Genomic DNA, 12,472 nt, shown 5'->3' on the forward strand with positions numbered 1-12,472 from the left:
CTAAAATTGAGGACTCTAGTCCTGTGACTATAAATCACCAACTACATCTAAATGAATGGAATTCTGCCAATTTTCACCAATGTGGACAAAATGCTAATAAAATGTTAGGCTGTTTATGGACCACACTGATTATTTCCTTTGCACCTGTAAGTTTGTTCTTGTGAAAATATATTTTAAATTACTGTTGCTGGTGGGGGTTCCATTTTAGTAATCTAATTCAGAAGATTAATTGGAGAAGACAGACTTTCAAGACTACTTAACATACTAAGAAGTAGCAACAGTACAGATCAGGAAGGCTGGCCAGTGACAGAACAAAATTCAGTTGAATTGGTACAGTTTTGATCTGGATAATCAAACAGAAGAGTGATTTTCTTGAGTTTTTACCCTAGTAAAATAGTATTTTCTCAAATGAAGGCAAACTCCATATCAAAGAGGTTGGTGTACACAGGCTACAACAAAACCTGTTGCTCCATAGCTATTCAAGACTATAATACAATAAATACAGTAATTGTCATTCACAACTCAGTTTTAACCATTAAATGGATACAGATTAGTTTTCCACACTGATTAGACTTTATTCATAAAAATACAAATTGCATCACCAAGTCTAGTCTCCTGCACTCACAATTAGATCATATAACCTTTTTAGAAACATGTTCAAGCTCTGGTTTGAGAGGAAGTGCAATTACCTTCCTTTCCCTTCACCACTAGCTCACAGTGTTAGAAACACCTTGCCAGCCCAAGTACATTCACTGACAACTTTGTAACACTGATGTCAACATTTTTTTCTCAGCTTAAAGAGTGTTTTTTGCCAGTGCACCTTTATTTCCCAGCCTATTTACATACAGCCACTGTATATTTGCATATGTATATAAACATTTTCATATTTACAAACAGCCACTTCATCTCCAACAGTCTTTAAATTTCAAGGCTGAACAAATTCACCTTTCTAGTTTTATTTTTCTCTTTCTAAAATGTGCCATCACATTTAAATTCAGTAACCTTTTTCTAAGCATCTTAACTTCCAGATTAACACTTTCTGAAAGCAGAACACAAGGAATATGACAGAAAGGGAAGCCTTTGTGCCTTCTATAATGGCATTAATAACCCAGTGGCACTAACAGAGAATTGCCAGATGCTCCAGAAAGCTCTCCAATTGTCTGGAGAAGTCAGATGTCTCATGAGGATCTTTCAGAGACAAACTTCTGTAGTGTGCTGTTCATCTTAGTTCATTTTTTTAAAGAAAGCACTTCCTGTGTTCATACATACTGGAAACATAAGACTGACAAGAAAACATCAGTGCAAAGTCAGACTTCTGTATAAGATTTTGGGTTACATACTCACATTGTTTCCTTCTGAAGCAAGTCCATACACACAATAATAGCATCCAAAACTAAGCAAAATTAAGAAAAAACTCAGAACATTAATCAAGAATAAGTGTTTTTTGTATCGAACTATTTTACATTTTCAGTACCTCTCAAAGACTGACAAACATGCATTTTAGTTACAAAATACTCTTTTGAGATACTTTTCAAATAACTAATGTGCAAGAGGTTCCTATATAACTTGTCTGTCTTGTGATCTTGTCTCTGCCCCATTTACCCAATGGAACACTAAAAAGAGTAGTTCAGATCCCAGCCTCTCAACTGTCAATAAGAGCTTCAAGTCCAATGAAGAGACAATCTAACCTTTAGAATGTTACTCTGAATCCACCAACAAAATTTCAATATTGGATGTCCCACACCACCTGCCATCATACTCAACATGCAAAGCTGCCAGAAAGAAGGGGGGATATTCAGAGTTCTGGTGTTGGTCTTCCCAGGTAACTGTTAAGTCTGTTGGAGCCCTGCTCTCCTGGAGATGGCTGAACACCTGCCTGCCCATGGGAAACAGTGAATAACTCCTTGTTTTGCTCTGCTTGTGTGCACAGATTTTAACTTCCTTATTAACGTATATCAATCCATGAGTTTTCTCCCTTTTACTCTTTCAGTTCCCCCCCCCCCAATCCAACTGGTGGGGGAATGAGCAAATAGCTGTGTGGAGCTGAATTTCCAGCTGGGCTTAAACCACGACAGTCTGGTTTGTGGTACTTCTGCTGACTTATTTCATAAACAACATTTTTTATTAAAAATCATAAACCAAGTTCTGTAATGCTATTTTTTAAAATACATGCCTTACTTGAGGCCTAAAATTATATTACTATCTTTGTTCTCTTTAATTAACAGAACACTTCATAAAAGCAACGATTCCTTAAGGCCAAGGCTACATCTGTTAGCCTAAAAGAACGTCAAAAAGCAGCTAAATCTGCCTTTGGACAAACTTACAACCACAAATTAGCTCAACTCTGACAGCAGTTATAACTTGGGAGGCTGAGCCCAATTTCTCAACACTGACTTCCTGTATCCTACATAGCTGAATCAGTTCAAGGAGTGCTCTGCAGCAAAAGGATACAGTCTGCTTGTTTAGAGCCTGCTTTAATCACATCTTGAATGTCTTCCAGCAAATCAAAATCTGGCAGTTGTAGTGACCTATGTACAGTAATGTTTTGGTATTGATCCTCACTGGCAAGGCCATTGCTAGTGCCATTAGTGCCAAAGAGAACTACAGCTACTTCATCTTTACTCTCAGCAAAAACCTGCAGATAGAGAACACAAAACAGGTATAAAAGCACAGGTAGATTCATACACAACTCTGTTAGGCAGCAAGTTGAACTCATTTTGAAACACCAATTACAATGGTTTTACTGTTTTTTATTTATTCACTGCTATCCTCCCAAAATGTAATCTTATAGTGAGTTCACAGAGTTAGCCTCTTGTCAATTTGTTACTTTAATTATATCTATCTGGGATAAAACAAAACTGGCTGATTCAATCTTCAAAATGAGTCTTCTGTGTGGTAATTATTAACTGTTGACACATTTTCAACAAAAAGAGTACTTTTTCAAAGAACAAGTAATTCTTTTCCATAAAAGTTTCTAGTGACTTGAAGAAAAAGTGTGACCAACGCAGCTATCACACCTCACGCACAAAAAATACAGTTGAAACAAAGAGCACTGTCACCCCTGCATAAACAGAGATTAATTCTCACTCATTCCTCATTTATTTCAATTACTAGTAAATGAGGAAACTGTTTCACAGATGTTCTTGTTTCCTCTCCCTTTTTGACACTTATGAAGTCACACACACCTGTCGCTGCACAAACTTTGTCATAATCTTCTTGGCTTGGTCAAGTGAAGACTCTTCACCAGGGTAAGAACTGCTCATTGTAAGGCCTACATCCACGCACAGCACTATTGCCACCTGGAAAGAATGAGTAAAAATAAAACACAAGCATAATTACTTAAAAGGTTTAAAGGGTACATACAAAACCTAAAACTCAAACTACATTACAAGTAGTTTATTTTACAGTAACTGTTAATAAGGGACAATGATGGAAGACAGAACTGGTGTAACTGCACTGAAAATAATTTAATCCTGTACCATGTTCCAGACGTTTCAGTGAAAAATACAAAGAAATCCTATGTTACATAGCAACCTGTAAAGAGCATGCAATTTCTATACAACCACATGAATGTATTAGGTATCTAAGGGCTTTTCTGCACTAGGAAATTAAACAGATATTTTAGTTGACAATTGCAAGGATGAATTCCAATTTCAATTTAGAGGCTTAAATCCCTCAAGTTAGTCTACGTTTTTGCATTTCTGACCTCCTCAGAGGTTAAAGAAACTCATCTATACAAAAAACTGCCCAAGTCCACCCATGAATTGATTTATACACTAGAATTGAATAAAACTGTTTGTTGCAATTTCTTGTTTGACTCTTAAGTTCCTCTAAAATGTTTCAGATGCCTCAGATGCCCTTATCTTGATTGATCATCCAGATGAACATAGTTGCAAGAGGAATTCAGCAAAATGAGGCCCTGCATGTCCAAGGCCAGCTCAAATTTATTCTCATGGATTAAACCAAAGTTCCCTTAATATATACCAAAACCTTGCTTGACAGGCTGACAGTAGATTAAATTACACTGCCTGAAAAAACTGTTTTCCAGAACATAGGAAAGTTGGGTACCACCTAGGCTGGAGCCAGCTAACTTGTTTTAAAATACATAATTTATCCAAGAAGAAACGAAGGTGAAAAGGATGTGGGCAATAATCCTAAGTCTGTCAAATGACACAAGATGCAGAGTCTACTTTTGCAAAGTAAAATGGATGAACAGAGAGAAGAGGCGTTGGCCTAAGCGCTGCATATGGCCTTGCAAGCAACTCCAAGTATCTTTTCAAAGACCAGCTGAAAGAACCTGATCCTTTTTGTCACCCAAATACACAAGTCTTAAGAGCAAATTAAGAATAATTTACTCAAGTTAGCAGTCTAATGTTTTGCTTTAGCAGCTCTCTAGCTATTTTCTTAGCTTACTTCTTTTCACAGAATATATTGCACACCTCCCCTGTCATTTTAACAAGCACTGGTTTAATCTCCTGCATTCTGCAAGGAGGGAGGGAGGAAGGAAGCTCAGCAGCAGAGTTCCACAAGCTGTCCAGCAGGTTATACTGTCTCAGCACTCCTCACCCTGCCTTCACCAATGGCTTGCCTGGAAGGTGGGAATGAGTGTCTGAATCAGCCAGGTCTGCAGAAGCTTGGAGTGGAACAGAGGCAGTTACTGAGGCTGCACTGCACAAGAGCCCTGTCAGTGCCCACCTCCAGCCTGAGGAATTATTCTAATCACATCAGCACCTTCAAACCCTCCTTGGCTTGGTGGTGTGCTCCCTAAAAACACACAATGGATGGCAGTCAAATCCATCCTGTTGTCCAAAAGGGGTAAAATTCTCTTCACAGATGGCAGGATGACAGCAGAGAAGCTAAAGAAGTGCAGGAGTGAAGAGCTGCTGTTTTTGCTTATTAAACACATGATCAAGTGTCAAGTGCCAACATGCTCTTCCGGAAGGCAGCAAACCCAAGCCGGGTGCCCATTCAGACATGTGAAATCCTCCTGCAGGAAGAAGGCAGCTCTTTTGGCTTCTCTATGTTTCTCTTCAGCTGTTATTAACCTGCGGGCATCTCCCTGAGCACGCAGAGATGCTGCTGTCAGGTGCGGGGTGCCGATGTGACCGCAGGACAGCACTGTCACACCTGAGCTCAGTTAATCTGCTCTGCTCAAGTACTGATAAGGGCGATATGGAACAAGACTGCCTTTATCTCTGACATCTCGGTGCTGAAGTAGCTATAATAAAGCAAAGGGAGAGATGCCTACAGCAGCACAGATAACAGATACTAAACTGCCCTCTATCACAAGAGACTTTAAAATAGCTTTCACCAACGAGACTGTATAAACGCACCCCACAGAGAAAAACCAGTTCTACTGCGATTCTAGCAAGAGCAATGGCCATCACTGCTGCAGGAACCGCACTATGCTCTAAAGCAGGAACACCGACTCCCTCTGAGCTGGACAGCTTTGCACCGGCAGCGGCTCGGCGGCCAGCACGGGAGAGGAGATACCCGGTGCCAGGGGTGGGTGCCCGAAGCCGGCGGGACCCCCGGCCCCCGCCCTCACCTTGCCGCTGGGCGCCATCGCGCTCGTGCCGGGCCCCGGTGCGCCGCGCTCAGCGCTCCGGCCGCCGCCGCGTGCCGCCCGCCGAGCGTCCCCCCGGGAACACGGCGGCGGCGCCTCGCGTTCCGCGGCGGGGGAAGCGCCGCCTAGCGGCGGGTGGGGGCTCGGGCGGGGCCGCTCCTGCTCCCGGCACTGACGCGGACCCCGGTTTGGGCCGGGCTGGTTCGGTACAGGCTGAGGGGGAACCTGAGCTGGCTACGACCGGGAAGGGACACGTTGGGTGGATCCCGCATCTTTCTCTTTAGGGCGCCCCGCAGCCCTCCCTCAGAGTGCCACAGCTCGCAGGCGTGGCTTTCATTTTGGCCGTAGTTCGAGCAGAGCGCTGCCCGAGGTGGGTGGACTGGGATCCCTGAGGAGAGGCGGCGGCAGGGCAGGTGTCAGAGGCTCTTCTGCCCTGCCCTGTCCTAGAGCAGGTCCCGGTTCCGCCATCCCTCAGCCACCCGGCTGTCGGCCCAGCCTCACGCTGATCCCCCAGCAGCAGCACTGGGGAGACAATCGCAAGGGTTAAAGCTGGAAAACTCGCGGGTTGAGATAATGACAGTTCAATAAGAAAAGCAAGAGCCATGCACACAAGCCAAGTAAACCAAGGCATTAATTCACCACTTCCCCAGGACACACAGGTGTTCAGCCATCTCCAGGAGAGCAGGGCCCCATACATGTAACAGTGACTTGGGAAGACAAACTCCATCACTCCAAATATCCCCTCCTCTCCCCTTTGATGTTATATGGTCTGGAATATCTCTTTGGTCAGCTGGAGTCACCTGTCCCAACTGTGTCATCCCCAATTCTCTTGCCAACGTGGCCATAAAAAAAGCAAAAAAAGGCCTTGGTAAGCCCTGCTCAGCAATAAGAAAAATACCTCTATATTATCAACCCCATGTTCAAACCCAAAACACATCCCCACAAGTGCTGTGAAGAAGGTTAACTCCATCCCAGCCAAACCCAGCACATGACCCCAGAGGAGCTGCATCCCAGGCTGTCCAGCCTCCTCTTCATGGCACCCCAGAGTCACAGCCTGCTGGGAAGCAGCCACTCCACCACTAGGACAGGGATTTCAGCTGGCTGAAGCATCCCAAAAGTGGCATACTGCCTGTGAATCACCAGTGGATCAGGATTGTTTCATTAAACACTGGCACAACACTAGTTTTCTCCCACCATTAACAACAGAGAGAATTTCTGAACTCTCCATCCAGGGTGTTTGATCAAACTGGAACCCATTGATTTTAAGAAGTCATATAGATGCTATATTACATTTATCTTCATGCCCATTGGCTATTAAATCATTAGAGATGTATCAAAACAGCAAATATTTCATCACATGCATTGAGTACTTCTTGTTCTGCATTACCTTCCCTGTATCCTTTGAGGATATCATTACCAGTGTCTTTCACTTCTAGGTATATCTCAAAACTCACATATTATCTATAATTATTCTCAAATCAGAGCTCAAAGTGGTGATACTAGTATACCTACAAAAGAGTAAATCTCACACGAACACTTAAAAAATCTTGTACCAGAAGACGACCCTACAAACACAAGTGTTTCCTTTTTATTGTGAGTGATGTCTGAAGACAAAAATCCCCTTTCCCTTCTTACTACATTGCCATGCTTTGTGAATACTGGTAATTGAGGAATTCTCTCTTCAAGGCACTTTGCATATCAAAGGAACAGAGCAGCTTGGCAATATGACAAACATTTTAGAGGAAACCTGTAGATAAAAAAACCCAATGAGCTACTGCCAGAGAAAATCTTGCATTGTCTTCTTGAATGTCTCTAAAGAGATTTCAGATTAATCAGCCAAGGAAATAGGGCTGCTTACTATAATTATTATTATTCCTGGTGTTATCTTAGTCCAAAACTCCCCCTTGGGCTCACGACCAGGCTGATTTCCAGCATAGCTTGAATTCTAGGCACAAGACAGGAACCATGCACATACACAAGGAAAGAACAGAGAAACAAGAACTCATCCATTTCATCAGGAATAGATTTTCACACACCAGCAGAAAAACATTTAATAAGGCATCATGACCAATGAAAATTTTATTTTTCTGCTGGGGTCAAAAAGTAAAACCCCAGCCCTGACTGCTGGAACAGCATAGTGACATAACCCCCTTCTCTCTGAATCCTAGATTTGACATGAAAGCTGAATCCCAGGCTTCAGCCCAGGCTCTTGCAGCTAGAGCTGTAATTGCAAACATTACTCAAGGAAACCCAATTGGGCCAGAATTGGGAATCTCTGATTGCAGGAGGTTTGTATGCCCAGCTCAGGCACCAGCATCCTATTTCCTTGCAAAGTCTGAGTAAAACTAAAGGCACCTATAAGCATGAAATTTCATCTGCGATATTCCTATCCTTTAGCTCCCAGTCTGACATAAATGGGGGCTTTTAGCTCTCTGGCAAACAAACCCAAACATATCCACTTCACACCTTCATACTGCCAGATTTCTTCAGAGCTGTTTCCACTATTCAAATAAAAACTGGCTAATCATTCCTGAAACAAACCTTAATCCACATTTTCTTTTTTCTTTGCAAGTCTGAACAGAGCTCCCTTATCAGATCCTCAGATCTGCCTAATCACCTCCATCTGGGGGCACTGGGACTTTGTTAATCTCGATGAAGGTTTGAGGATCTTTGCTTGTAAAAGCATGCCAAAAAGTCTGTAATTAATTGTCCATTTCTATTGTTTAGAATGTCAGTATCTGGGTATAAATAATAAATATATTATGTCTCAGAGGACTCAGAATCCAGGGTGATCAGCTGTAATCTCAGTCAAACCAAAGAGAATCCCACCTCAGTGTCAGTGACGTTCTCACTCGTTGCTCTACTCATTCCTTGTTTGTTTAATTCCTGCCCCCCCTTCCAAAAAAAAAAAAAAAAAAAAAAAAAAAAAAAAAAAAAAAAAAAAAAAAGGCAAGCCTGGATTAAATAAACACACTCTTGGGAAGCAGCAATGAATGCTCTGTTTTGTGCTTAACTTCACTCAATGCCTTTGCAAGGCAGCAAGGAAAATGGCTTCCCTGTTCTTGTACAAGAAGGAATATATTACCTAGAGAGCTACAGCTGAGACCCAGCTGCTTATGGCATCTCTGAGCAAAAGTAAATGGATTAAATGTAAAAGTAGCAAGATGACTTGGCCTTTTCTCGCTCTTTACCCACAGGGTAAAACTTTGGATAAATGCTTGGTAGAAAGATGAATACCATAGCCATCTGGGATCTAGCCCAATAGTTTTATTGAAATGGATACATGAAGCAGAATTTTCTACAGAAAAATAGTATTAACTGTGCAATCATTACCTATTCTTTGCATGGGACAATACATAAAAGTAGATGCTAACTGCAAACTGAGGAACTATGAACTGAATTTTCTACATACAAACAAAGCAGGGCAAACAGAATCAGTGGCACCAATCAGCTTTGCATTTCCACTAGCACAAACTTGGCAGCAAGCTGAAAGACAAAGTAGATGGGAAATTGGCACCTAAAGCAAAGCAGAGCACATCTGTTAGCATCCTCTTACACTTGGCTTTGTGATGTGCACAGCTGTCTTCTCCCAAGAGGTCTTTCCAAACACCTGCTTGAAAGCACACATCAAAACTGTGGGGCAGACTAACACTAGTATTTATTATGCCTGTTTAGTGATTTCTGATGGCCTTTCCCAAAGGATGCAAGCCTAACTCACAGTGTTTGCTTAGTTGCTTCTGTGGAATACACTTGCAGGGAAAGGATCTCAAGGATCCACTCTAAAGCAAAACTAGTCTTTGGCTTTGAGGTTCAGCTGTAAGTCCACAGGGCTTGTTCTCTGTCTGTGACTCAAAAATATTTGGCACCTTAAAGAACTATGCTTTTAATAAACTAACTAGAAAAATAACTTCTAAAAAATTCTTTGGGGGATTTAACAAGTTTTCGTCTGTTGGTCTACCTGCTCTGTCCATTTTCATTTTAGCTCATGCAAGGCAAAGAAATGAGCCTCTTCAGAAACAAAGACATTACTGCAGTAGTAAAATAAGCAAAATAGGAAATATTACACCACACCATTCAACCTTGCCTGAAAACACAAAAGAAAAACAGGAAGGAGAGGTAATGAGTAAGGAGAGCATATTGACTTGGGATATGTTGACTCAGGCACATCCCAGCTCAGGGGCCCCTGAATAGTGGCAAATAGGTGGATCACAGCTGATAAATTACTTCAAAGCAGCACACCCAGAACCCCTAATTCCATACGGCTGCAGAGGAAAAAACAGCTCTTTAAATCCTTCTGCATGGAACTGAGAGACAGAGGCTCCATGTTTGCAGCTCCTCTCCCAAAGCATGTCACTGTTACTTTTCCTCCTCACTGCCCCCTGCCCCAGCTGCTGAATTTACAGCTTCCTCTTTCCCCTCTCCAGATTATGCAGTGAGTACACATTTCACAGGCAGAAAAAACACCCCTTCCACTGGCTGTCATACACCAGCAGAGGCCTTATCAAGTGTCAGAGAGGGAAAGCATGAAACTAGAGACCAACAGTATTTACAGCCCATTTTCCCCCATGCAGTTTTTACCTCTTCCATACTATCATCAAGTCACACGTGAGAATCACACTCTTCTGTAGCCTGCAGAATTGCGGCCCATCCAGTAGTTCTTCTACCTGCTGATTTTTATTCCCAGTAAACTGAACAGCACACATGTCTAACAAGTTGAATCAGAGTTTCTTTCCTCTTTCAATCCACTTATGAAATTGCAATGATAATTTTTTTTTAGCTCTGATCTTCTCAGCCATGGTGCTTACCATCCCCCTCATTTTTGGTGATATTTCCAGATACCATAAAAACTATTTTGTCCACAGCCAGGTCATGAAAGGACACCACAGAGACCAAGGTGGCCAGTCCTGGGATAACCACTAGGCACAACTTAAGATAGATCACTCCACCTGCTTTTGCAGCTATTTTGTCATACACCAAAAACACCTCCCAGCCTGCACTAGAGAACATAATTTTAAACAGCATCAAAAGCCTACTAAAATAAAAAAAGAAAATAAAGAAGGTGGAAGGACAAATTAATAACATTCATCCTTACACCCCATCCCCGTGGTTTATCCTCTTACTTATTATGTTCTGAGCACCTACTAAAGGCTTAATTATTTGCTATACTACTTTCTACTGTCTGGAACACAAAGACACTCCCTGACCTCTTGGCACTCTCTCATCCTTTTTCAAAGAAGAAGCTATGCTTATAATCTCACACATTATTTTCAAGGGAAATCATTGACACTTGCTTTGGCCAATTTTATATTTGCCTTGGATGGAATTCACCTGGCTCAAGTGATTTGAAAACATCTCCACTGTTTAAGTACACTCTGACATTTCCTGTTTTATCTCTAATCACTTTTTGCTGCTGATGTTAATAGTGTTGCCGCCTGATTGCAGATGACCTTTGTAAATGGACAGTCTTCCACAGCTGTCAATTATTTAATTAGCTCAAAAGGCAGAAGCATATGCTGTGGGTCTAAAGAATTCATCCCAGCTGAATCTCATGTAACTGTCAGGAGGAGTCTATTTAATGTAATTTAATTTTCTTTATTTATTTGTTTTTCTGTAAGAAGTAAAGGGAACATTAAAGTTGTTAAAGTCCAGGACCAAAATAACAAGAATTTTAGACATTAAAGTTTCTTTTTCAGCCTTAACCAAATATTTCGCTACACTGTGATACAGATTCAACTACAAGATCAGGTAATTTTGTCTAGCAATATCATAGTCTATTTCAATACACATTATGATAAAGTTAGGGCTGTGCACTGAAAGAGTTATGAGACTCTTACCTCATTTGTTACAAAAATTAGGAGACAAGAGAGTGAAAGAACAAATTCTTATTATTATGGTAACTAAATGGTTAAACTCTGGTTTTGTTCAGCAGATTGCCTGTAAACTCCTTTATGTATCACTTGAACCAAGTCTCTCACCAGTAAGCACTGGTTATGTGATTCACATTTTCTTAGCGCTCAGTTTGCGATAAGTCAGATCTATCTAAGTGTTGAGCACTCACGGGTGTTTACGAATGGAGCTTCACTTTGAAAACCAAAAATACTAAATGTTAAAAAAAAAAAAACAGCTTCAAGGGGCAGTTCAGAGGGGCACTGAGCTTTCTTAGACTTTTGTATCTCTTAAAATATTGTGCCTTTGTTGCCACAGTTTATCAGCATTTATGTCACATGCTACTGGGGGCAAAAAAAGAGTATTTTTAAAGTATTATAAAAGTATGTTACAGTGGCATGTATTATTGAGAGATTGCTTCGCACAATCTGTGATAATGGGGTTTTACCACACTCTCAAATATAAGGACAAACCAAAATGCTGTGTTTGCTTTTCATTAAACATTCTCTCATGGCCCACTGTATAAGCCTAGAAAGCCAGAGAAAGAGCAGCATGAATTCCTGAGGATGAAGATTGTTCCAGATTGCATACCTTGTAAGAACAGGAAGGGAGGGAAGGATTAGTTTTATACTCATATATTAAAAATTAGCGTGACATAAAATTAGTATGACATTGGAATTTTACGGTGCGTAGACTTCCCTGGATGCATTTCTGAAGCCCAGGAAAGTGGCCTTTTGTCCCTGTTTTTCAGTTCAACCACCGGAGGGCAACGTGATCCCAGACACCAGGCAGAAGCAGCCCTGCAGGCGCAGGGAGCGTCACCCAGCCCGCACTGCCGAACTGCGGAGGAATTTCTGCACAGGAGTCTGGCAGAAATTAGGCAATAACAGCGGCAAAAAAAAAAAATGCTCTTGCATTTTATTTTCTGGGGAGATAGATTTAAAAATTTCTTCCTCCATCCAAAATCTCTGTTTCTGTTTAGGATTGCTTCACGAGTACTAAATCCGTGGATTAGCCAAA

The 12,472-nt window shown here is 41.5% G+C and overlaps 1 protein-coding gene across 1 annotated transcript in view; it reads right to left on the bottom strand.

Moving 5' to 3' along the window:
* The window catches only part of XRCC5 (X-ray repair cross complementing 5), a 48,949-nt gene extending 43,383 nt beyond the window's left edge, over positions 1-5,566 (bottom strand). Inside the window, exons 1-4 of the mRNA XM_062498427.1 lie at positions 5,549-5,566; positions 3,186-3,299; positions 2,452-2,635; positions 1,345-1,393 (exon numbers count right to left, since the gene is read on the bottom strand). Coding sequence (XP_062354411.1) covers positions 1,345-1,393; positions 2,452-2,635; positions 3,186-3,299; positions 5,549-5,566 — 365 coding nt within the window. The remainder of the gene's footprint in view (positions 1-1,344; positions 1,394-2,451; positions 2,636-3,185; positions 3,300-5,548) is intronic.
* Between the last annotated feature and the right edge of the window lie 6,906 nt (positions 5,567-12,472).

This window comes from Cinclus cinclus, chromosome 9, assembly GCF_963662255.1.
Source record: "Cinclus cinclus chromosome 9, bCinCin1.1, whole genome shotgun sequence".
Taxonomy (NCBI): Eukaryota; Metazoa; Chordata; class Aves; order Passeriformes; family Cinclidae; genus Cinclus; species Cinclus cinclus.